This window comes from Ciconia boyciana, chromosome 27 (assembly GCF_034638445.1).
Source record: "Ciconia boyciana chromosome 27, ASM3463844v1, whole genome shotgun sequence".
NCBI lineage: Eukaryota > Metazoa > Chordata > Aves > Ciconiiformes > Ciconiidae > Ciconia > Ciconia boyciana.
In genome coordinates, this window is record NC_132960.1 from 2,319,740 (window position 1) to 2,341,906 (window position 22,167).

General features: G+C 53.1%; 1 protein-coding gene across 2 annotated transcripts; it reads right to left on the bottom strand.

Annotated features, from left to right (window-relative positions):
- Positions 1-6,321: 6,321 nt before the first annotated feature.
- SENP1 (SUMO specific peptidase 1) lies at positions 6,322-21,753 on the bottom strand. 2 transcript variants are annotated; one of them, XM_072847461.1, is made up of 17 exons: positions 21,604-21,753; positions 21,200-21,459; positions 20,374-20,446; positions 20,099-20,258; positions 18,921-19,080; positions 18,495-18,598; positions 18,170-18,417; positions 17,931-17,985; positions 17,554-17,592; positions 17,373-17,457; positions 16,925-17,077; positions 16,554-16,685; positions 15,903-16,106; positions 14,947-15,026; positions 9,289-9,373; positions 8,768-8,863; positions 6,322-8,135 (listed from the first exon to the last, which is right to left on the bottom strand). In XM_072847461.1, exons 2-17 carry the CDS (start codon positions 21,311-21,313, stop codon positions 8,073-8,075), a joined length of 1,851 nt encoding a protein of 616 aa, XP_072703562.1. In that variant the 5' UTR covers positions 21,314-21,459; positions 21,604-21,753; the 3' UTR covers positions 6,322-8,072. The 2 variants fall into 2 exon arrangements, 1 of the variants encoding a protein (XP_072703562.1); XR_012039801.1 differs by lacking the exon at positions 6,322-8,135 and adding an exon at positions 13,176-13,243 and having other exon boundaries at positions 8,800-8,863.
- Positions 21,754-22,167: the final 414 nt, after the last annotated feature.

The window sequence follows — 22,167 nt, forward strand, 5'->3', positions numbered from 1 at the left end:
ATAAAAATAGCCTCAAAACAGAGGGACTTCCCCCCCTGCCAGCCCCGACACCCGCTCGGCTGTTTGCTTTACGGGGCAGGCAGGGATGACACCCACCCCCCCGTTGGTTTTTTTTCTTTAAAAAGAGCGTTTTTCAGTAAAAGGGAAAAAAAAAATTAAAAAAATGCCACTTTTCGATGTTGGCACCTCCCATTAACCTCAGACCTTCCCCCAAATATTTCCCCTGGCCGGCATGGGAACAGGGAGCAGAAAGGAGCTTTGTCCCCCTGTCTGTGCCTGCACGGCCAGAAAAAGGACATTTTTTTTTTCTTTTTTTCCCACTTGTTGCTATTTAATTTTATATTTTTAATAGCAGGGTGGGTGCAGCCGGGGGGGGGGGGGGGGATGCTCAGTTTCCCTAAAATGGGGTTTGAGCCCTGAGTTGGTGTCGGGGGGGACACACCCAGCATCCCACCAGCGGCCCTATTTTGGGCGAATTTGCCCCAAAAAGGCTGGTTTTGGGGACACCCAGGATGGGCCGGGGTGACCCCACACGCTCCCAGCCACCTTTAGGCTCAATAAACACCCAAGACCCCCCCCCCAAACCCCTCCGCGATCCCCAATTCACCCCCTTTCCCCCTCCCAATCCCTTCTCCGACTGGGAATCCACCCCCAGCTCCTTTCCCAGCTGATCCGGATTCCCTCGAAGCTCCAAAAAAGCCCTTTTTTCCCCCCATTTTTGGGGGGGGGTTATCACACACAGCTCCTTTGTCCACTGAACCCCCCCCTGTCCTCCAAGGGGCTCTTCTGCCCCCGGCCCCTGATGGAAAGGTGGGCAGGGGGCCCCGGGGGGGGTGGGGGGAAGACGCCGGCATTTTTGTGAGATGATGTCAAATAATTCGCCCTCGTTCAGGCCCCCCGAACCCGGCCTCTTCCTCCTCCTCCTCCTCCTCCTCCTCCTCCTCCTCCTCCTCGCGGAGGCTGGGATGAAAAGGCGACTCTTTGGGGAAGGTAGAGCTGCACAAAGAGCCCCTTTGAGCCTCCGGCTCGGAGCCGCCTCGTAGGGGGGGGTTTTGAGGGCGATCGTGGTGATTTTGGGTTTGTTTTTTTTTTTTTGGGGGGGGTCACACCCCGTGCCCCACATCTGGGGAAGGGTTGAGGGGGGGCAGCGTTAGGGCTGGGGGTCCGGCGTGTTCTGCTGAGGGGGAAGCTGCACCCTCAAAATGGGGAGTTTTGCCCCAACGCAGGGATTTGGGAGGAGAACCCCAAATCGCAGCCATTCCGCCCCCTTTTAGCCCCCAAATATTTGGAGGAGCCCCCCCGAAAAAGGGGTGAAGCAACACACACCACCCCCCCAGCACAACCCTCGTACAAGACATCAGAGAATCCCCAAGGCAAAACCTGCTTCGGGGTTGGGAAAACCCCCAACGTTGGGGTACCAAGAGACCCCAAAACCCTTCCTGGGCTGGGGGGGGGTGGCTTCTTCCCCCCCCCCAAAAAAAAAAAAAAAGAGGGCACAGAGCTGCGGGTGCTGGTGCCAGGGCGGGGGGGACGGCGGGCACTGGCAGGCGTGCGCCCCCGCTAATGAGAGCCGTGATTATCCCAAATTAATGAGGGCTGGAAAGCGGCCGGCGACGTTTGCGGGGTCGGGGGGAGGTTTCGAGGTGTCGCGGGGGGTCGGCGGGGCCGGAGAAAACCATCCCGGCGCGGGAACAGCCACCGCCCCTCAGCTTTGGGGCCAAACCCCCTAAGTTTGGGACAGGTGATGCAAAAAGTGCTATTTTTATTAGTCCAATGATGGATGCGGCCTCGATGGTCCGTTATTGGGGTGCAAATAAAAAGGGGGGAGTGTTTTTTGGGGATATCACCAGTTGCCCCGGCACCCCATGCTGGGGATGCTCTGCCACCGCAGTCCCCACCTGTCCCCATCCCTGTCCCCCGACCCCAGGGCCAAGTGCCCTAAAAAAGGCAGAATAAAGGTGAAACCCCAAATTTTGGGGGTTCAGGGTTGCCAAAGGCAGAGCCCAACAGCGGCGGTGGCCATGGGGGCAGGATCCATCCCTGGAGGGGAACAGCGGGTGTTTTGGGAGCTATAAATACCTCCCGGCTACCACTGCCGCCCGCTTGAGGTTAAATAAACCGCCAGAAATAGAAACCCCGATTCCGGCCCCGGTTATCTCCCGTGCCGCCGGATCTGGCCCTGGGGGTCTGACCCCTCTCTGAGCCTGTCGCCCCCCCAAATCACCCACCTAAACTCCCCTGGGTCGGTCCTTGATGCTGTATCTCTACAGGGGGTGACAGGGCTGGGTTGGGGGGGGCTGGCTGAGATATGGGGTCACCAGCTGCTGCGGGGACAACAGATCCCCAACTTCTATCTCCTGGGGACCCCAAATCCTGTCCCTGCTGCAATACCCCCCCCTTTATCCATCCCAAACCCAAAAGGTGACCCTAAAAGGCACCCCAAATCCAGGCAGGGCTGAGCGCTCTTGGGGTACAGCCCACAGCTCTGGTATCAGGGACCCCCCAGTATCCCCTAAACCCCCAAAACCACTCCAGCTCCTAACTCCAAGGCGCAGGAGGGGGGTTCACCCCCTTTTTCCCCGTCGGAGCAAGGCGGGGGGGAAATAGTGAGGGATTCAGCATCCTTTGATGCCGGGTCCCCCCCCCAAAGGCCACCTATTTGGGGTGGCAGGGAGCCAGGGCCCCAAGCGCTGCCCCGCGGCGTCCTCCAGCCGGCACAAAGCCGCCCTCTGTGTCCCCGGCCGGAGGATGCCGGAAAAAAAAAAAGAGGAAAGAAAAAAAAAATTAAATAAATCAGAAAAAAAAAAAAAAACCAACCTAAAAGCAACGTTTCTTACGGGGGCCGGCTCGAGGGTCCCGCGGCTTGAACGGAGACCGGGCTCGGGGCAGGATGGGGCCGCAGGGGGGGTTTGGGGTGGTTTTTTTTTTTGGAAAGGGAGCGGAAAAAAAGCAGCGGGGTCATGAGGCCTAATGAGGTGCCGGGAACGGAGGGATTAGCGGGGTGTGGGGGGATTTGTGGGGGGACCCTGGCTGGGCGGCGGGGGGCCGGGGCTGGGCAGGGCCCGTCGTTAGGAGAAATTACGATCAGGAGTGTCGTGGAGTGTGCAGCCCCCCCGCGACTTGTCCAGGTTGGGGACCAAAAATTGCGTGGCGGTGGCATTTGGTGGGGGACAGTGACATCTAAAGGGACAGCCCCCCCCAGCTTTCGGCAGCTGGGGGGCAAGAGGGGAAACTGAGTCACGCCTCGCCCCCTCCCGCAGCGGGGCTGGGATCCTGCGGGCTGAGCCGGCATCGCTGGCCGGGCTGAATCCTGCATCCGCCCGGCTCTGAGCTGTGCGGTCCCCAGCTGCGGTGGGGGGGGATTCGGGGGTCCCAGGCTGCTGGGGATGGAGATGGAGGGGGCGAGGGGTGTCGCAAATCTTCCCCTGAAGCAAACGCAGCGCCTCAGGAAATAAAAGGTGGGTGGACAAGAGGAACGTCAGGATTAACCCCCCGTCAGATCCCTAAATGCCAAAAATTGGACCCAAAGCGGAGCCCCCCCCCCCAAAAGCCTTGATCACCCCCACATTGGGGTGGGGGGACCCCAAAAACGCCCAGAGCTTGGATGGAAACTCCTCCCCAGCCGCTTTCGGGGCTCATGGTCCAATGTACCCCCAGGGCATCTGTCCCTGGTTTTGGGGCACCTGCCCCTGGTTTCGGGGTACAAGGGGCTGCAGCACAGGGATGCCCCCCCCCCATCCACCCCGGCACAAGGGCGTCTGTGTCCGCACACGCCGTAAATCTGGGACTCGGCTTTATAGGAGCTCGCCTAATTATTTCGCCGGAGCGCCGGCAGCGAGGCGGCCGGGCTGGACAAAATTTACCCAACAATGCGGATGCCAATCGCAACACGCGGCCACTCGCTGCAGCCCACAAAGGGCATTTTTGTCCCCCAGTGGCTTTTTTTTTTTTCCCCTTTTTTTTTTTTTAATAGCAGCCATGATGGATTGAGCATCGAGGGGGAGGGAGATGGACCGACCCTTGTCACCGTGTCACCTTCTGCAGCCGGGCGGGCTTGAGGGGATGCGTTTTGCCGATGGGATTTGGGGCGATGGGTTGCGGTGGGATGCCTGCGGTGGCTTGATGAGGATCTCCTGGGGATGGGAAGGCACGTGCCATCCACGCTTGGGCATCAAGACTCCAGCAGTGCCTCCTTCCCGGTTCCTCAACCATCGATATGGACACTGAGCTACTCCGGGCATGGCCTTCGGACAGATAGTGTCACCCGACCGTCCCCATGAGGGACCTGCTGGTGTCAGGCCCTCCGGTCTGGGTCCTGCCCTTTGCTCAAGGGACTTGGGGTCAGCAGACCCCAAAACTGCTGCAGCCAGAGCTTAGTATTTGACTGGATGCTTCACCCACGGGCCAACCCGTGGTGGAAATGCAACAGGAAGGAGATCGGATCCACTGCAGCTCTGAAAGCCAGACCTCCTCCGTCATCATCAGCGGTTGGAGGTGCTGGGAGGAACCCCACGGCTCGGGGACCCATCTTCCACGGAGAGAAGCTCCTCCACCCAGGAAGGCAAGGATTAGGCTAGGAAGCCCAGAGAAAGGTGGCCCAACGGAGCAAGAGAAGGTCCTGGCCCATCCTCGCTCTACACCGAGAGCCGGAGCTCATCTATTTACCCGCTGAATTGAGCAAGAAGCCAGAAGTTCTCCATCGAGGCATCGTATCGAGATGACCCCAGCCGTCTCTTGGCAATGGGCTCGCTCCCTGTTTGAATCCACCTGGTCCAGGTCAATATTGGAGCTGCTCGGCGCCGGCCGGAGGCAACGCTGGAACCTGCTGCGGAAACCAGCAGGGCCGGCGTGGGGTCCAGGGACGTCCTGCCAAGCCTGGCTGCAGAGGGGAGCCAGGAAAAAGGGACAACTGTGAATTTTCAGCTGATACAACTCTTGTTTTCCTCCTTTTGGGAACCCAGAAGGATGCTTAGGGTGGGAGGGAGGGATGGAGAAGGGTCCCCAGGGGAGAAGGGTCCCTGGGGCAGAAGGGACCATCTCACCTGCAGCAGAAAAGAAAACCCCACTCTTTTCGGCAATAACCTGCGAAGGTTTTTGGCCGCTGCGCCGGCAGAGGCACACCATGCTCTCGCACGGAAGCGGATCAGGGAGCATCGCTCCGAAACTCCCCGGTAGCGAGCAGCGGCATCCGGAGAAGCACCGGCTCTCCGTCCCGCAGCGCTGCTCCTTGCATCCACCCCGATATCCGCAAGATTTTGCAAGAAGCCCCCAGCAAACCCCCTCCTCGGGGGGAGACGAAGGCCTGGGGAGATGCAAATCGCACCGTAAGGGCTTCTGGAGGCATCCGAGCTATAAAAGCTCGTTAGCGCATAGAGTAGGGCAGGTAATTCCCGACTTCTAGGCACAGCTTTGGGAGCAGATGAATGGAGCATTGAGCCCTGGGGTGGGAGACAGCGACGTATTTACAGAAGCCACGTGTGTGTTTGTGAGGAATGTCAGAGACGCTAATAACTGGCTCTTTGGAAATATCGGGCAAAAATCTTGCTCATGTCTAGGAATAAGGATACAGGAAGGAGGAAAAAGTCAATATGACCTGAAAATCCCCAGACTGGGACGGACAGGCAGGCTGGGCAATATGATTTATTCTATTAATAAGCCAGAAAGAAGGGCAGGAATAAATGCTGAATGCATTTTTGGTGGCCGCAGAGGGCTGGGAGCCGCGCGGCCGGGGAGGGGGAGTGAGCCTCTTCGGGGTACCAGCACAGGCGAGGCACAAGCCGCCTTTGACGGGGCCATTTTCTCCCTGGCTTTTTTGGGAGCAGGGAGCCAAGGAAAACAAGGAACTTGTTGATTTTTGTTCCTGGGACATTGTAAGGCGCTCTTTCAGCCCAGAACTACTGTTCAGAGCGGGGCGGTGGGGACTGGAAGCTCCTTCCCAGGGGTGGGAAGGAACAAAGCCCTAAAGCAGGTTACTGGGACAGGATCCCCATTCCCAACTCACCACCTCCAGAAAGCAGCAAAATCAAAGGCGATAAGGCCCAGCGCGCGACTGTAAAGGCCTTTTAACTCCAGCTCGCAGCAGCTCTGGCTCCTTCCTCCATCAAATTGGGCTAAATGACCTCCGTATTTTGAGCGCCTGAGCCTGCCGAGAGTGATTTATTTGTACTAGAGGGTGAATCACGCAAAATAGCCTTCGCTGAGCAAGGGCTGCTCGCTAACAGCGACGCGCCAGCTCCCGGTGCAGGGATACAGCTCACAGCTACTTTTATTTAACGGGGAATCACGACACGTGCACAAAAAGAGAAAAGATACGTTACTTTTTTTTTTCCTCAGCTCTTTACTTGCAGTAAAAGATAGAAAAAGGTAGTAAATGAACTCGGTATAAAACACACAGAGGGGAGAAGGAAGGGGTACAAACCAGTCTACAAAGAACACAACCTGGCAGGAGCAAGGGGCGAAAGGGAGAAATTTTGTACAAAACTACTGCTTACAGGTAGAGAAAAATGTATAAAATATCCCTCCCTATCTGGAGACAAAAATACAAAAGTGGACATTATTCAGTCTTTACTTATACTTAAAAAGGTTATGTACATGAGAGAAAAGAAGCAGGTTCAGCGGCTTGGGAAGCTTGTCAAACACTCGCCGCTTCCTCCCACATCGCACTTGAGAATAAATTAAAACAGTTGAAAGCATCAGCACAGCCCCATCCGAGACCGTCCGGAGAGCCCAGAGGAGCGAGGCGCTCGGGGTAAAATGTTCAGAAGCATGGGGGCATCCCCAAAAATCCCATTTTTGGAAGGGTTTAAATGTTTCTGAATATTTTACTTCTCCCCCCGCCCCATGACTGATGGGGACGCAGCTCGTCCTCAAGGCTCCTGGGAGTCGCACGCTGAATGTACTCGGAGATACCTTTGGAAGCACTTCTCGACTTGACTACGGTGCCTTGCCTTCAATGCAACCTTTGACCTTGCGTCAGCCTTTATCCCCAGGCAAAACATGTGCAAAATATCACGGAGAAAGAGGAGCGATTCATTCCGCTCAGCTGGGGCCCTCCGCGCAAGGACAAAGGTGGCAAGAAGCCCCGGCCCCAGCTCCTGCGAGGAGGCAAAGCCAGGGCAGGGGAAAAAAAAAAAAAACAACAAACCAAAAAACCCAACCCAACGCACACGCAGACTTTGTTCTTTGTCACTCCGGAAAAACGTTTGGAAATATATACAAAACAATTCCACGGTGCATCGGCTCTACTCTACAGTTTTGTACCTGAATTTCTGTAAACAGTTGATGCTAAAGAACTGGGAGACCAATTCTTCGGGCAGAAAAACAACTCTGCAAAAGCGGTATTTAAACAAGTTGCTTTCAGAGATCCCCCAGCTCCTGCCCGCTGCCCTCGAGGGATGCCTGACCTGCCTCCAGCCCCCGGCCCGGCTCGCCGAAGCCCCCAGTCCTAAGCACCGTGGGTGCCAGGTTATAATCTTAGGATAGGTGATAAGGGGCAGAGTTTGTGCTGGGTGACAAAATGCTGGCTTTGAGGACAGAGGGGAGATAATACAGGAGTAGAGGACACATCAAAAACGTTCCTCTACAAGAAAACTCTCCCTACATCCACCTCCAAATAGGTTTTTGCCCACTCGACTAAGAGCTCTCCCAGCGCACAAAGCATCCAGAGCCATGTAAGTGCCTTCCCCTCTGAAATCCAGCCTCCCCACCCAAAGTCACGCCATCAGCTCAGCAAAGCTGGCCGCAAGAGCTGCAAAAAGCAGAAAAATAAAAGTTCCTTGAATGTCCAAAGCTGCTCCCTCAAGTCTCAGCACCTGAAATTGCTTGTAAAAATAGGTCTTGAAATAAAAAAAAAAAGGCAGAAAAAAAATAGGCAAGTGTGCTTCTCAACATTTCTATTGCGCATTGGTCCGTGAATGGTGTTTTATCAAAAATATGATACAGAGTTCGTTTGCTGTGTCTTTGACTGAAGCCCTGGGCAGGTCCACGCCTGCCACGGCTCAGGCTGCTGAGCAGGGCAAATCTGGGCACTTCTGATACAATCTCGCAAGGAAGCGGCTTTCGGCACAACGTCATCATAACAGCTTGCGATGAAGGATTTCCCAGGCCATTCGCTTTCGGAAATAGGGCATGTGTTGCTTTGGGTGCGGGGAAAGAGAGAGAAGAGAAAGAAAAAAATGTACATCAGCATGTCTTTCACTGCTGGACCGTTTATCGAGCAGCCGCTCTCCTGGGTGCAGCTTTTTAAGTGGTGCCTTTCTTGGGGGAAAATTTACTTTCCGATGATTGAAAACAGGACAGCGGATGAGATCTAGGTAATAACGTAGCTCTGATGATATTCTCTAATAATTAGAAGTAAAATATCCACGCATGGGATATTCCACGGAGGCTGCCAACGTTAAGTAACGCTGAAATTGCCTGGGATTCAGGCGACAACGCCCCACTTCCATTACCACTATGAGCGGGTCCCTTTATGGGTTTGGGAGCTTTCCCCAGCTGCATCGGTGACATGCCCCATGGATTTGAGTACAACAGAAGACTCGAGGATGGCTTTAGAGGAACAATTTTGCACGGTGTAAAGAACTGCTGCAGTGCCTTGTGTCAGCTCCACTCCAAGGAGCAGCAGTACGATCCCCACGTGGGCGGGGGGCACTTTAAACCCACAGAAGGAAGAGGCAATGGGCATTTGGAAAAAATCAGAATATGCACCAACAAGTGCCACTTGCCCGTCTCTCCCCGAGCATGAGGGGCACACCAAGGTGGGGTTTACCTGAGTGAAGTTGATGGGCTTGTCTTTGGTAATGCAGTCAGCGTATTTGCAGGCAAACATCCCACAGTCGCTGCCGTTCATCTGCTGCGGGATCTCCTTTAATGGAAGAACACAAGCCCAAATGTCATTTCCAGAGGAGCCAGTCTCCACTTTCCAGCTTCTACGGATGAAGAGCTTCAAGCGAAGGACCTCTCTCAAACAAGTCCTAACAGCAGGTCTGCACGGATGGGCGAATGCCAGCGCGAGTAAGGGGAGATGGAGACAAGAGGGTGGGCAGCAGGAATTGAGGTGGCACTGGGGCACGCCTGGCTCAGGAAAACCTCCCTAGTTCCACGTAGGTCTGGATGGCAATCTGCAGCAAAGCAGCCTGCCACTGAAGACCTGGGATTTGTCCACCCCCTAGAGTTACCACCAGAACGCATCCGTCGGGAAAACCGGCCAGGAAAGGTGCATCAGGGCCAAGAACAAAAGCAAGGACTAAGAGAGACCCCTTCTCCAAACCCCTGACTGCCCAAACCTACCTGACTCTTCTTACTCAGCAACGACCAGCCATTAGTGTCAAACTCTTTCCTTTTCTTGTCAAGACTTTCCTGTTTTAAGTATTGCCTGTAGGAATAAGAGAACAAAGAAAGCTTACTTAGAGGAATGGGGGAAACCAGCCAGTACAGTATATGTCAGTTTACCTAAGATGTCCTCTGCCATGTTTGCAGAATTAACGCAGAATGGAAGTCCAATATTTTTGTCTCAGTATTGGCCATTTTAAAAAGGGCTCTACAGACCCGGGCTTTGAGGCAGTCAAAAGAAGGACCAAGCAGAACTTAAAAACTCATCCAAAAAAAGTACTTGCCAAGCAGAGAGTCAAAACCACAAATAAACCAGCAAGAACAAATCTAATTCATCAGAGAGTGACTCACGGCAGAGAAAAGCTCAGCAGCCATGGGGTTGCCTCAACAGGCTCCTGCAAGCGGAGTGTTATACTTGAGGGGAGACTGGAGAGCTGAACCCCCTCTCTGATGGCGTCCTGTGAACCTGGTGCCTCTTGCCTTTTGAGGATCTTACTTAGCATAAAGGTAGACAGGAGCAAACTTGTCACAACCTTAACAGCATCCCAGCAGCTCTGGAGCAATCAACCTGCGTGTAAAGCGTCAAAAAAACCACCACAAAGCTCCTCTCCAGGCTGGTGGTGGGTTCAGCTGGCTGGCAGATGTTCTCCTGGAGCTCTTCTCCCGGGTTTCCCTTCCACTCTTGATCTGATTTCTTCCTACCACAGCAGAAGACAGATGGCAAGTGCTTTCAAGGAGAGAGGCAAACTAGGGAAGATGACCCTGATTTTCTCAAATGAGGTCCAAGGCTCGGGGACGGAGGGGAGGCAGCCCTGGGAAAAGCCACACCAGAGTCCTCTCCGAGATGCTTTTACAGGGATCGAGTCAAGTGGGGAGCACAAGTGCGAGAAGGAGCCAGCCGGGGCGGGGGTGGGATGTCAAATACCTTTCACAAGCCTTCAGCAGAGGGAGAAGGGCTGCAGCACCAGTCCCATTCCTGTTCCTAGAACTGGAGAACAAGGAAAGCTCACGGGTACTGGCCCACCTCCTCTGCCCAAAGAGGCTTCCATCAGTTTGGCCTAAATTATACCCCTGGAAGAACAGAAAAGTGGGGTTTTTTTCCTGCCTCCTTGAAAAAATTTGGAAACTCTACCAAGACCGTGCCCAAAGCACACCCAAGCAACTGCCACGTGTTTTCCTTTGCAGATATGAACACCGTGAACCGTTCCCTTCACTGGAAAGTATGGAAAGGGGAGCTCAGGAAGGACACAGGCATAAAGGTGGACTAGAGGGAGCCCAAGGAGACAAGGCGAAGGGCCCAAGATGTTCTTAATGGCCCTAAAGAAGCCCCTCTCTGTTGGCTGCCAGCATCACTAAGTGGCATTCAGCTTTGCAGACACCTTCTGCTCATCTTGGTTATCAAACCGACCAGGAAGATCTACAGAAACCATCTCCTTCATGTTTAGCATCTTCTCAAAACAGCCCGAGGAGCCCCCTCACTGTCACGGCTGTCATCAGAAAGTTTGGAAAGGAAAAGCAAGGGATTAGATGCTGCTGGCTCAAACGGAGGGGTCAAGAGAGCATCTGGCACGGAGACGGAGGCGGGTTTGGCCGCCAACACAGGGAGATGTGCCATCTTTCGGAAATCTGATCCACAAAGACTTGGCTAAATCACATCTTGCTGTTAGTAAACGCTGAAACGCAATGGGAGAAGGGGGCGATGTGACCCGCAGGGAAGCCCAAAAGGTGTAGGGTCGAACTTGCTGCCCTGGTGCCAGTCAGGGAACTTTTCTCTACCGTAACTTTAAAGAACTATTCAAAGAAAACTCTCCTGGGCTGAAGAGTCCCTGAAACACCCAGGGGCTGCTGAACCAAGTACTCTAAGTGACAGCAGAACCACCCAGCAATGTCCGAACACAGGAGATACAGCCCCATCATAGCAATCGTGTCTCTAGAAAATAGCCAGAAATAGCCTTTGCTGGATGTAAGAGTGTCAAGGAGGGCAGCCTCCCTCCTGGCAGTCCCCCGAGGCTAGATCAGGTCCAGACAAGCATTTTCTATCAGCCTTCATTAGCTAGACGCATGCTCCCAGCCCATTTTCCCAGCACAGGGTCTGCTGGCTGCCAGCGACTGCTGTAATTGCTCTTGGGAAGCTCTCTGCTGGCTGCTTTGACTCAGCTGCAGTTTGGACAAGACAAGATCAGCAGGGGGTAAATCTCAGAAAAAAAAGCCCCCTTTCACTGAGCATGAGAAGTCTCCATATCTCATCTCCAAATAAAAACCTAATGGATGGAGAAGAAACTCCTTGCAACGAGTTCAAAATAAGGGTGAGCCAAGCCTCCAGCACAGTGGCTGGAGGAAGGGAGCAGACTATCTGCACCACAATACAAACATGGTGAAAACATTAATTAATTAAATGGCCTCATTTCAATTGCAATTAGAAAAAAAAAATATCCCGGCAATTACTGCCTACTACAGAACCCACGTGAATCCTCAGCTAAAAAAAGAGCAGCAGCACACGGCCCACTCTGTTCTGCACATCGGAGACGGGGAGTGAAGCTGTGCAGATAAATAAAAGGATGCATCACACGAGGAACCGGGACGAGCCTCCAAGCAACGTCTCGGCATGGACCGGGTCTGCACATACGGAGCGGGGGCGGAGAGAGGATCCGAGCGCGAGACTCGTCTGGCAGACAGGGAAGAAACCGGTGAAGTTTAAGCGGTGCCAGAGCTTCAGTGGGTAAAGCGATCAGGTGGCTTCTGCACATCCAGTTTTATCTCCAACTACCACAAGCCACAGCTGCAATGCCGACGCATGCACGGCAGCCAGGAAATTTTGAGTTGTTTTGTAGAAGAGCTAGAGAAATAACTCACTACACGCAGTTCACATTAACTGTGACCATCACCTGTGTGGTTTCCTAAAAGCAGCCTCCAGCAATCTAGCCTGCACACGGAGATCAGTGAACATCAGACACGTCGTGTAAGAAATACAGCACCGGTCCTGTCTAGGTAACAGCCTGAACCACCTTTTAGGAGGAGACTGAAAGAAAATGCCTTGACTTCAAATCACGAGACAACTTTGGGAGGCAGAACTTAATTGATGAACTTTGTCAAGACCTCAAGGAGAAAAAGCTTGACACAGAATTTTTAAGTAGAATTACATGCCAAATCAAAACCCAACATGCCTAAGATGCCCCATGAAATACTGCAGGCTTTTAATCTCATTTTCCTAAATCTGAAAATGGATTTTTGCCCTCTACAGTGCTTACACACACACACACACCAAAAAAAAACCTGACCAGGTGCCTCAGGGATTTGTTGAAATCCACTCCACAGCATACTGCTAAATAGCTGAAAGCCTTAAAGTAAATGGCATGTAAAGGTAAGCATTTCAAGCACTGCTGCTAGCAGGAGATAAGGAGATTTCGCAGGCATGGCTCGCTTTGTGCACTCTATCCCCTAAGCTTCCCTCCAGCCTTGGTATACTAGAATCAAGTTTTTAAGTCATTTTAACAGGTTGGTTTATGTCCGCTCCGAAACGCGGACCCTTCCAGCAGAGCTGAGATACCGAGCACCGTGTTTCCCAAGGAGAAACCCCATAAAAACAGAGGCAGCTTTCTTAAAATCCTCTCCAGGTCTCACACCCAAGTTGTGTGAAAGCCCAGATGCTGAAACAATGCATGGCAGCCACCAAACCATGAATGTCTGTGGTCCCTACTCACTCCCAGCCTGACCAGTGGCCCTTGCATTTAATCAGTTACCTTCCCTGCACCTCAGTTTCCCTCCTCTGTGAAGTCTGGCTAACGGTACGACACTCACCACCTTTAGGAAGCTCTAAAGATTGAAAGCATGAAAGGGTCACTAACCATGAATAGGACCTCCGTCCCTTCTTCCCGGTGTGATCCTCCCACTGCATTCAACCAATAAAAGCCTCCTAAAAGGAAAACAGAGGGAAAACAATTATGTCCAGGGCAACAGTGACCTGAAATCCCGGCTCTCTACCACTCACCCTGCGTGGCCAAAACGCCTTGTATCCTCTGGTACTCTCTACTACCAATTTGGGGACCAGCTTCCTCATCCCAGACCCCTAAACGAAGCACGGGCAGGACTCCTGGGTCCCCCTCTCATCTCCCATGTGTTCCATTTCACCAGACGTCCGTGCCTTTTTCCTTGGAATCAAAGAAATTCAGGCTGAAAGGAATTGATTTCACCCAGACCATCCCTGCCCCAAGGCAGGCCAGCTCTGCTTGCACCGTTCTTGAAGACAGAGGCACAAGCCACACAGCAAAACTAAGAGAGGCTGCCCTGAGCCATTTCCAAAGATTTTATACTTTTCTTTTCCCTTTCCTCTCTTTAGACCAACATCACAGAACAGCGTGGAAAAGGGAAACAGCTATTTTTACAGTTATTTAAATGAACCCGGTGCACGCAGACTGCAAAGCACCTGAACTGGAAAACGAAGGTGCTAAACAGACTGGAAATGGCATTTGTCTGCTGTCGGTCTTTATCATTATTCACATTCCTTGACTGAACGAGTGACACCTCTGCTGACATACTCAACCTCATGCCAGAAGACTCAGGATCGTATTCCCAAGTCAGCGTCAGAGCGAAGCTGAGACGAGAAACAGAACCAATGGCTGACCCAGGGGCAACATCAGAGCGACAGAGGAGCTGGCGGCTGCGTTTCGTAAATCACTTTGCAATCTGATTTGTATCAAGCCTGACGGCCCTGCGTGACTAGGGACCTTCGAAAAGAGGGGGTTTTTCACCCCTGCCCAGAGAGTAGCTCATTTTTAATTGCACTCCCTTCAGGAGCAGCTTCCAAATATGGGAAAACAGTTCTGGATTTGACATGCAAGCACCTCTTTTCTACAAGGGCTCGGAGAGTAGGCAGCCAGCTCCGCTCCCTCCTAGAGCATTGCTCAGGATGGGAAAACCAAGACCTCCTCTGTGGTTTGAACCCAGGAAGAACAACTTTCACCCAGCTCCGGTTTGGAGGCATGGCGCGGTGTGTAATGCCCTGCTGGAACTCAGTACAGAAAAGACCCGTGCAAACTTTTATCCGTGGCCTGATGCAAGAGACACTCCCGCACCCTACGTATATCATCGTGCTCTCCAGAATCTCCTTCTTGAAACAAAGGGCCAAGCTACCGAGCTGATCTTTGCCACAGGCAGGAAAAGCTCCCAGCTGGAGGAAGGGGCCAGGAGATGCCACTTCTTCAGGCAGCTGCAGGACAAGGGAAGGACCCCTATCCCTCAGGGTCCAAGAAGCTGTTTTCCTCCTAAAGACGATGCCCGAGAAGACTCTGTAAGACTGGTAAAGCCTGATGTCCCTAACAGAACGGGTCTGAAACCTGTCTACACCCACGAAGGTAACACCAGCCTCACTGACAGATCTTCTGGGAAGAGGTGAAGACAGGGCATCGGCACAGGACTCTCTTGCAGACCAGCTTTGCAACTGCAGACTGCGTCAGCAACGCGTGGCGAAACACAAAGCGTGAAAACCAGGATGTTCCTCTGAATCCTCCTTTCAGGACCCAGAAGGGGACTGTCCCCACAGAAGGGTTGTCGCTTCCAGAGCAAGACAAGAAGCTGTCTGATTTTTAAACAGGCACAACTCAAATAAGTGTTACTCACAACAGGATCCTGCAGGCTTCGCTGTTTATCCCACCCATGGAGTCATAATAGGTGATGGTTTTTTTCCTGAAGTCTACAACCTACACAAAAAGAGGTTCGTTAATAACACACAACACAAGGAGCTCATCTCTTTGCCAGGACACACGCTCTGCTGCTAGAAAGAAGTAACTTCAGACCATTTCACAGCAGAGACTGATTTCAGAGGACTTCCAACATCCTTGGTACAGCCCTCCCCAAAATCCCCCCTTGCTGCTGTGTTATTTAAGCACTTGAATCTCTAAATCGGGTAAAACAAGAGCACTCTGTTATCCTTGTTGTTAAAGCCACCGACAGATAGGTTTACAGAGGCTTTGCTCCACCTGACGCGTGCATAACTAAGCGGTTCAAGACACGAGTCCCCCAGGTGGTTTTTTGGGGCCCCATGCCCCATTTCCACAGCACCGCCCACCCGCGTGAGTGCCGCCTTTCCGGGCAGCTTAACAACCCTTCGAGGAGGTCTGCGCTAAAGAGGCTGACACAGGCTTAAAAGCCACAGGCGATCTGTTACTGCACAGGCGCCAGCAGCCAAGAGAAGGGACGGGAAAAATCAGGGGCAGGAGGTAGAGAAAGCTGTGCGGTATCTGTCATCTACATCTCTCTAAAACGATCCCGTGGCAACGTCTCTAAAGGCGAGTTTGTGGGAGCGTGGAAACGAGATCTTTCTCTGGGGAATAAGCTAGCCTAACGTGACCTTCACAGCTGTCTAAAGACTAGAAACACACCAAAAAGTTGCCGCTATTTTTTTTACTCGTTCTAGACTTTGATTTTAGCCACAAACACGAATTTCCCCCCCACCATGCACAAACACCTGACAACTGCATCGCTCAAGAGCCGTGAAATTTTAGTCTCAGTCACAGGTGAGTTTATAGGACAACCTGCTGCAGCTATGCTCTACCATGAATAACTAAAGCACTCACTGCTAGGCACCAATGCACGCCCAGATGAATAGGCACCAAGAGGAGATCCACAGAGAAGATATCCACTTTTTTAGTCCACCGTTTCACAGCTTGGTACCCCGCCGTTTTTAATTTGGTAAAGAAGAAAGTATTGAACGCATGAACTGCTGGCAAACCCTTCTCTTTGCTCCGCTCCATCAGCAAATTCATGTAGAAATTAATTATCTGGGAAAAAAAAAACACCACACATTCAGGACATGCTAGAGTGTTGACACTTCTGCATAAGGTGCTCTGCCCCTGTGTAAAATTAGGTAAGAAATTGTTTTTGCCTCCACCTGTCTCTCTGAAGACCTGTCCGGGGGATTTACAACAGTTCAGCCTTAAAAGCTTAAAAAAATCCAGAAAGATTTAGGAATGCAGTCTTCTATATTTAAGATTTGCTTTTTTTTTTTCCCTGATCACATCCCACTCCTCCCAATATTATTATTTCTTCAAGTGCCTGGTCTACACGGGGGTTTCTCCACGGATTAACTGCTCCGGAGCGTGAAGCACAGCCCACACCTACTATTCACTCCGACTTCTTTCGGCAAAAAGGCAGACACGTTTGTTCACTTCAACCTAATTTAAATTGCCAAAGAAAAATGCCTTAACAGCCCAAGACAGACTCCTCACCTCATCGTTGAGCCAGTTCAGGTTATTGAGGGTCTGAATGTCTTTCCGAGTGATTGTTAACCGAAAAGCTTCACTAAGGACCTCGTCCTGGTTCCCACCTCGGAATACGTTCTTTATCTCCTTTTCCATTTCCTACAGGGAGGACACACACACAGCATTGGAAGGGAGAGTTCCTGCTATTCCCATCACAAAGGCTGGGTTCAAACCCAGGTTTATTCTTTGCTCTTCGAAGGATAAACTTGCTACAAAACGTACACGGCAAAAGGGCACAGCTATTTGTCTCTGTGCATAGATTTCAGGAAATCACATTCATATTTAGATCCTTCATGCACACAAGCGTCTCTGTGTACACTAGATCCAAGCAGATTTACCTCGGTGATTTCAGGGAACTCCTCTTCACCGTCAGCTGACTTAGCATCCTCTTTCTCTTCTGGGACCACCGTGACAGGGATCTCCTTCTCAAGGGGTACTCTAAGATTTAAATCCACCAGATCCTGCACTGAGTGTTCCTGTTCCTGCAACCGCTGAAGGAGAGACCTTCGGATTAGGTGGTGTCCAAGGGAGCCACCTCTCCAGAGCTTGCAAGGGAGCGATGTGGGGCAAATTGTTCCGGGAGATGCAGAAAGGGGCATGGAGGGGGAGCATTTATCCTGGCCATGACACTACCAAGACCCCTGCCATGGGAAGGGGAAGCAATGAAGACACCGGACCCCGAAGGAGTCGATTTTTGTCATTTTTCCATTTCCAATTTGCTCTCTATTCTGTGGTTTAACATTTGGACTTGCAAAGACCGTTCTTTCAGTAACTGCTCTCTGTTACCTGGCTTTGCAGCTGTAAGGCCAGCGCTTTCTGCTCTTCAATTTGCCGCCACCTCTCCCGAGCTCGTGAATCGTAGACGCTGGTCCTGAAAAAGCACAGTTTACGTGAACAAATCAGTGTTTATTTCTACACGTGAACACTCACAACAGGAAAACAGAGCAAAAAAACCCCATGTACTTACAGTTCTTTGATCCACAGTTCTGCCTGGAAAAATGGGAGGCTAGAAGAGGGGAGAAAGGAGAGGTGTAAGTGGTCTCCTTCTCACGGAGAGTAAGTAATTGCCTGAAAAGCGATTTTTAAGTATTATCTGAGGACATCCTTATTGCTAGAGCGATAGTAAGGGCTACAGACAGATCTGGCAGCGATTTGCAGCCAGGTCTTAAGAGGTTTGATGTGTCACATTCAAGTTTCTGTAACTACAGCAAACTTCTCTTTCTTCATGAGACATTCAGAAAGCCACTGGTCACCTTTCACTCTGCATTCTAACCTCTCTGTGGAATTAAAAAAAAGCTAATGTCACCCACCCCTCCCTCCAGATACCATTTTACAGCCTCTTACCTTGGTGCTGGGGTTCTGGAATCCTTTACCTTGAGCAAAATGACAGAGTCTGACCCTAAAGAGAGTAAAGTTTATGGAATGTTGTTATCCTCACAATTACTACCCACTTCCCCAACTCCTGCAGGATTCCAAATACAGAGGGGGAGGGAAATGTATGTGGCAAATCCACTTTTTAAGTTGATCCCAGGTTTTGGGGTTTGGTTTTGGGTTTGGTTTTGGTTTGGTTGGGTTTTTTTTACCTTCAGACTGTGTGTTAGATGCTGGTAGATTTTCTTGCTGATGCCGGGCTGTTGAGTTACTGGACTCAAAGATATTGGAGGAATAGCTGGGGACGGAGTAGAGCGACGGTTTGTGTGACGGCTGCTCCTGTGCTCTGAGGACGCTGGTTGCTGAACTGGCTGGTGCAATGCTGTGAGCTTCAAAGAGCTTTGAGTTCTTGCTGGGAGTTTCTTTCACTATGGTTTTGCTGGAATTTGAACATCTGGACCTAGGAACAACAGAAAGTAAGTTCCCAGCGAATACATGTGGGGCTGTCAGGTGGGGAAGAGCATTTTACATACTCACAGATGGAAGGGGAATAGTGAAGAGGGCTTGGACGTGGAAAATTGTTTTCCTGTGACCATCTGAAGCAACTGCCTGTAGATCTCTCGCTCTTCCTCTCGAACAGTCTGCAGGGAAATAACCAGGTATGTCTAGCCAACGAGATTTCCACAAAGACACCACGAAGAGTGAGCAGATACACATGGAAGTAGAGATTTTATGGGCGCAAGCACATCCAGGGGTCTTGAAAAGTTCAACCATCAGCTGCAGTTGGTCTGATCAAGGCTGAAGCCTCAATGTGAGCAGAGCTGAAGCCAGCTTCTGCCTGGCAGAAGGAGCTAATCCAGCACAAGGCGGTCGGTTAGAGCCGCCTCGAGCACTTCATGGTGCCCAAAAGAGATCTCCTCAGAAACAACCACCCACTAAAGAGTCTCCCAGCCTTTTCTTTACCTCTTCCGCCGTGCTGATGAACCGCCGGGGAGTTTTCTTGGGGCTAAGCAGGCTGCGGCGACACGGACCGCTCCAGGAAGGACTCTGAGCGGGTTTGATCGGAAAAGCTGATGCATGGCAATGGTGGTTTGATTTTCCTACAAAACTGTTGGACGTCCCGCTGCGAGGAGAGAAAGAAACGCTTTTATTTGACTTTATGCTTGTTTTCATCCGTAATCTCATTCTCCCCCATCCCCAAACCCAGCCAGGAACCAGGGTACCCAATTGTGATCAGAAATTGGTATTTTATGTGCGTTTTAAGAACCATCTCAAAGCTGAAGGCTGGCTCTCTCCATCAACTTGATTTGAAACCATTCCTGAGGCCTGTGCGGCCAAACAGATGCCACCAGGTGGCACTGCGAGGCCGAGGAGCCACAGCCTGGAAACCCTGGCCAGACCTTCCCGCCAGATCCACCAGCTCCCGCTTCCATCCACGCACCACAAAATGGCTGAACCTCGCCTGGAGACGCTGCTCTTGGCATTTTTATTTATCGATAACAGCAGATGCCCTCCCTCGCCTTGCCCCTCCCCGCTCCCACGCTCAGGCTCACCTAACAGCCCATGAAAAAATTACATGGGTCCATGTGGCATTTCTCCCGCTGAAATTAATTTTCCCTATTTGCAAACAAACGTCGGCCACTGCAGGGATTTTCAGGAGCAATAAAGACTCGACCCAGTCTGGAAAGGTCTGAAGCAACGCGAGTTTATACCAGCTGCAAAAAAAGCTCCTGCACCCAGCACCACACGCACTGGTCAGCACACTTTCATCACAAAATGACAACGTACTAGTTCTCCCCCAATTTCCCAGTGGTGTAGCGACGTTCCCGTTCTCATCCCAGCACTCCCGATACACTCAAAATGGACCCATTACACCACTAGCTTCCGTGACAGGCAGGTTACGCCACGCTGTGCCCTCTCAAAACCAGCGTTCACGGCCTTTACGAAGCATCTTTGCCACAGGGAGGTTTATAAACACCGAAAGGCACCTATGGACCCAGCCAACCTCGACCCACGCAACTATTTCCACCCTGAATTTACGCTGTATCGATACCAGCGTGGTTTGTGTGGGTAAAATCCCCACGTGAAGCTCCCACAGGGCTCTGCGGGGAAGGCTGAACGCGGAGGGGAGCTGTACGCACCTGGGGTTTTTGCGAGCTTCAAGGTAAGAGCCTCGGCTCACCCTCGGCTTCTGCGGCACGGAACCCAGAGGGGGAACCAAGCCCCTCCACTGCCCGTTGGCGCTGGAGCCAAAGGCTCGAGGCTCCCCCGCTGTCCGGTAGCTCTCGGGGCAGGGGACTTCTGCAGGGGAGAAACACGGCAGCGGTCAATAAAGAGCCACATCTCCCTCCCCGAGCTGCTGGGGGAAGGGAACAGCCAAAAAACCAACACTCCAGGGCAGAAAATGATGTCTCACCTGGGCTGTAATTGAGAGCGCAGGATGCGTTTCCAGCGGGGCAAGTGAAACCGCTGATCTTGTTGGGTAAAAACTGCGTGAAAAGATCGCGGCTTTTTATTACAAGAAAGCACAGCTCGATCTTAAGCCCCAGGTGCGATAAAAGTATGGGGGGATGTGAAAAGTTACAGCTCCTCCCCAATCACAGCGTTATAAATTAGTAATTAGTGAAGCAGACTGCTGTAATAACACACCAATGCTGGTCTGACAAGGCAGCCAAAGCATCACTTGCTCTCCCGTCCCCCCCTCAAATCTGCTCTGCCGGTGTGCTGGCAGTTTTAGCGAGGAAAGAAGTAAATAAACGCTGGTTTTGTCTTGTTACAGGGCAAAACATCAGCTTCACACTTACACCGCTGACTCCTCAATACACGACTGCAGTATCGAGGTACGTGCACGCACTTGCCGAGGCCATAAACCGAGTAAGCCCACGCGTGGGTTTACTGCCCACGGGCAGATTCCACACGTGATTTCGGTTTTACACGCTCGTCGGTAACTAACAGCGCAAGCAGGGCTCTGGCAGCGCAGAAGCACTGGGCGTTACCGAGATGGGGCTGTCAAAACCACCCAGCGGGTTTTGAACCCAAGGTTCGGGGGATGCTGCGCAGAGAGACCCTGCCCACGGGCGCCTCCGACCCACCGGGATAACCACGGGAAGGGGAAAAGGGAGCAAAAGAAGCCCCCAGCCCCAAAAACCATCTGCGTGTGTGTCCAGCAGTGACCGGGGGGAGCTCGCTGCAGCAACGCCGGGGCCCGGGGACCGCGGGCGAGGATCACCCGGCCTCCGCACCTTGCTGTCCGGCTGGGAGAGCGGATCCCGCAGGCTGGCTCGCGAGGGCAGGGGAAAGGCCTTGAACGCGGAGCCGTGGTTGGCCCGCGCCGCGTCCCGGGCCTCCATCCTCATGGGCTCCGCGGCCGCATCTGAGGAAGAAGAGCCCCCGTCAGCCCCCCCGGAGACGGCAGAGGAGAAGCAGCGGAGCAGTCTCTATCCCCAGGGGCCGGGCCGGCTCGGAGAGCAGCGGGCGGGCGCGGGCGGCTCCGGTTTTCCTTCTGAAAACGAAGATAACGAGAAAAACGTCAGGGAAAGGCACGGCCCCGTCGGTCAGCGCCCCAGACGGGCTGGCGGCGGCCCAGGGGCTCCCGCCGGGCAGAGGGAGCGGCTGGCGGTACCGGCCGAGACCTCCCGGCGTTTACCCCTGAGGCGGTACCGCTGCCCCGGACACGCTGCGCCCGGCCGGGGGCCGGCTCGCCGTCCCGGAGCCGGCGGCCGGGGCAGGCCGAGGCTGAGACCCAGCGCCGCCGCTCCCACCGCCGCCGCTGCCCCCCGAGCCAGCCCAGCCCGTCCCGGCCGCCCTACCGGAAGCGGAAGCGTCCCGAGGGCGCGCGCAGCTTTCCCGGGCTCGGTGGCGGCTGCCGGCAACGAGGCGGACGGAAGCGGAACTCGACGCCGGGCGCGGCGCCGCCGGAAGTGACGCCAGAGACAGGCGGCGGAGGCCGCCCTGGGCAGGAGACGCGCATGCGCTGCGGGTGGGTGGAGGGGAGAGGAGGGAGCCCCCTGGCGGCGCGGCGGTCTCGGGGGTGGCAGCCCATGGAGAGGGGAGGCCTGGGGGGCCGTGTCACGCTATAGGGTGTCCCCCTATGGGGGGGTGTCACCCTATGGGGGGGTGTCACCCTATAGTGGGTGTCCCCCTATGGGGGGGACACTGTGGGGCACTGTCACCCTACAGAGTGTCACCCTATGGGGAGGGGATCACCCTA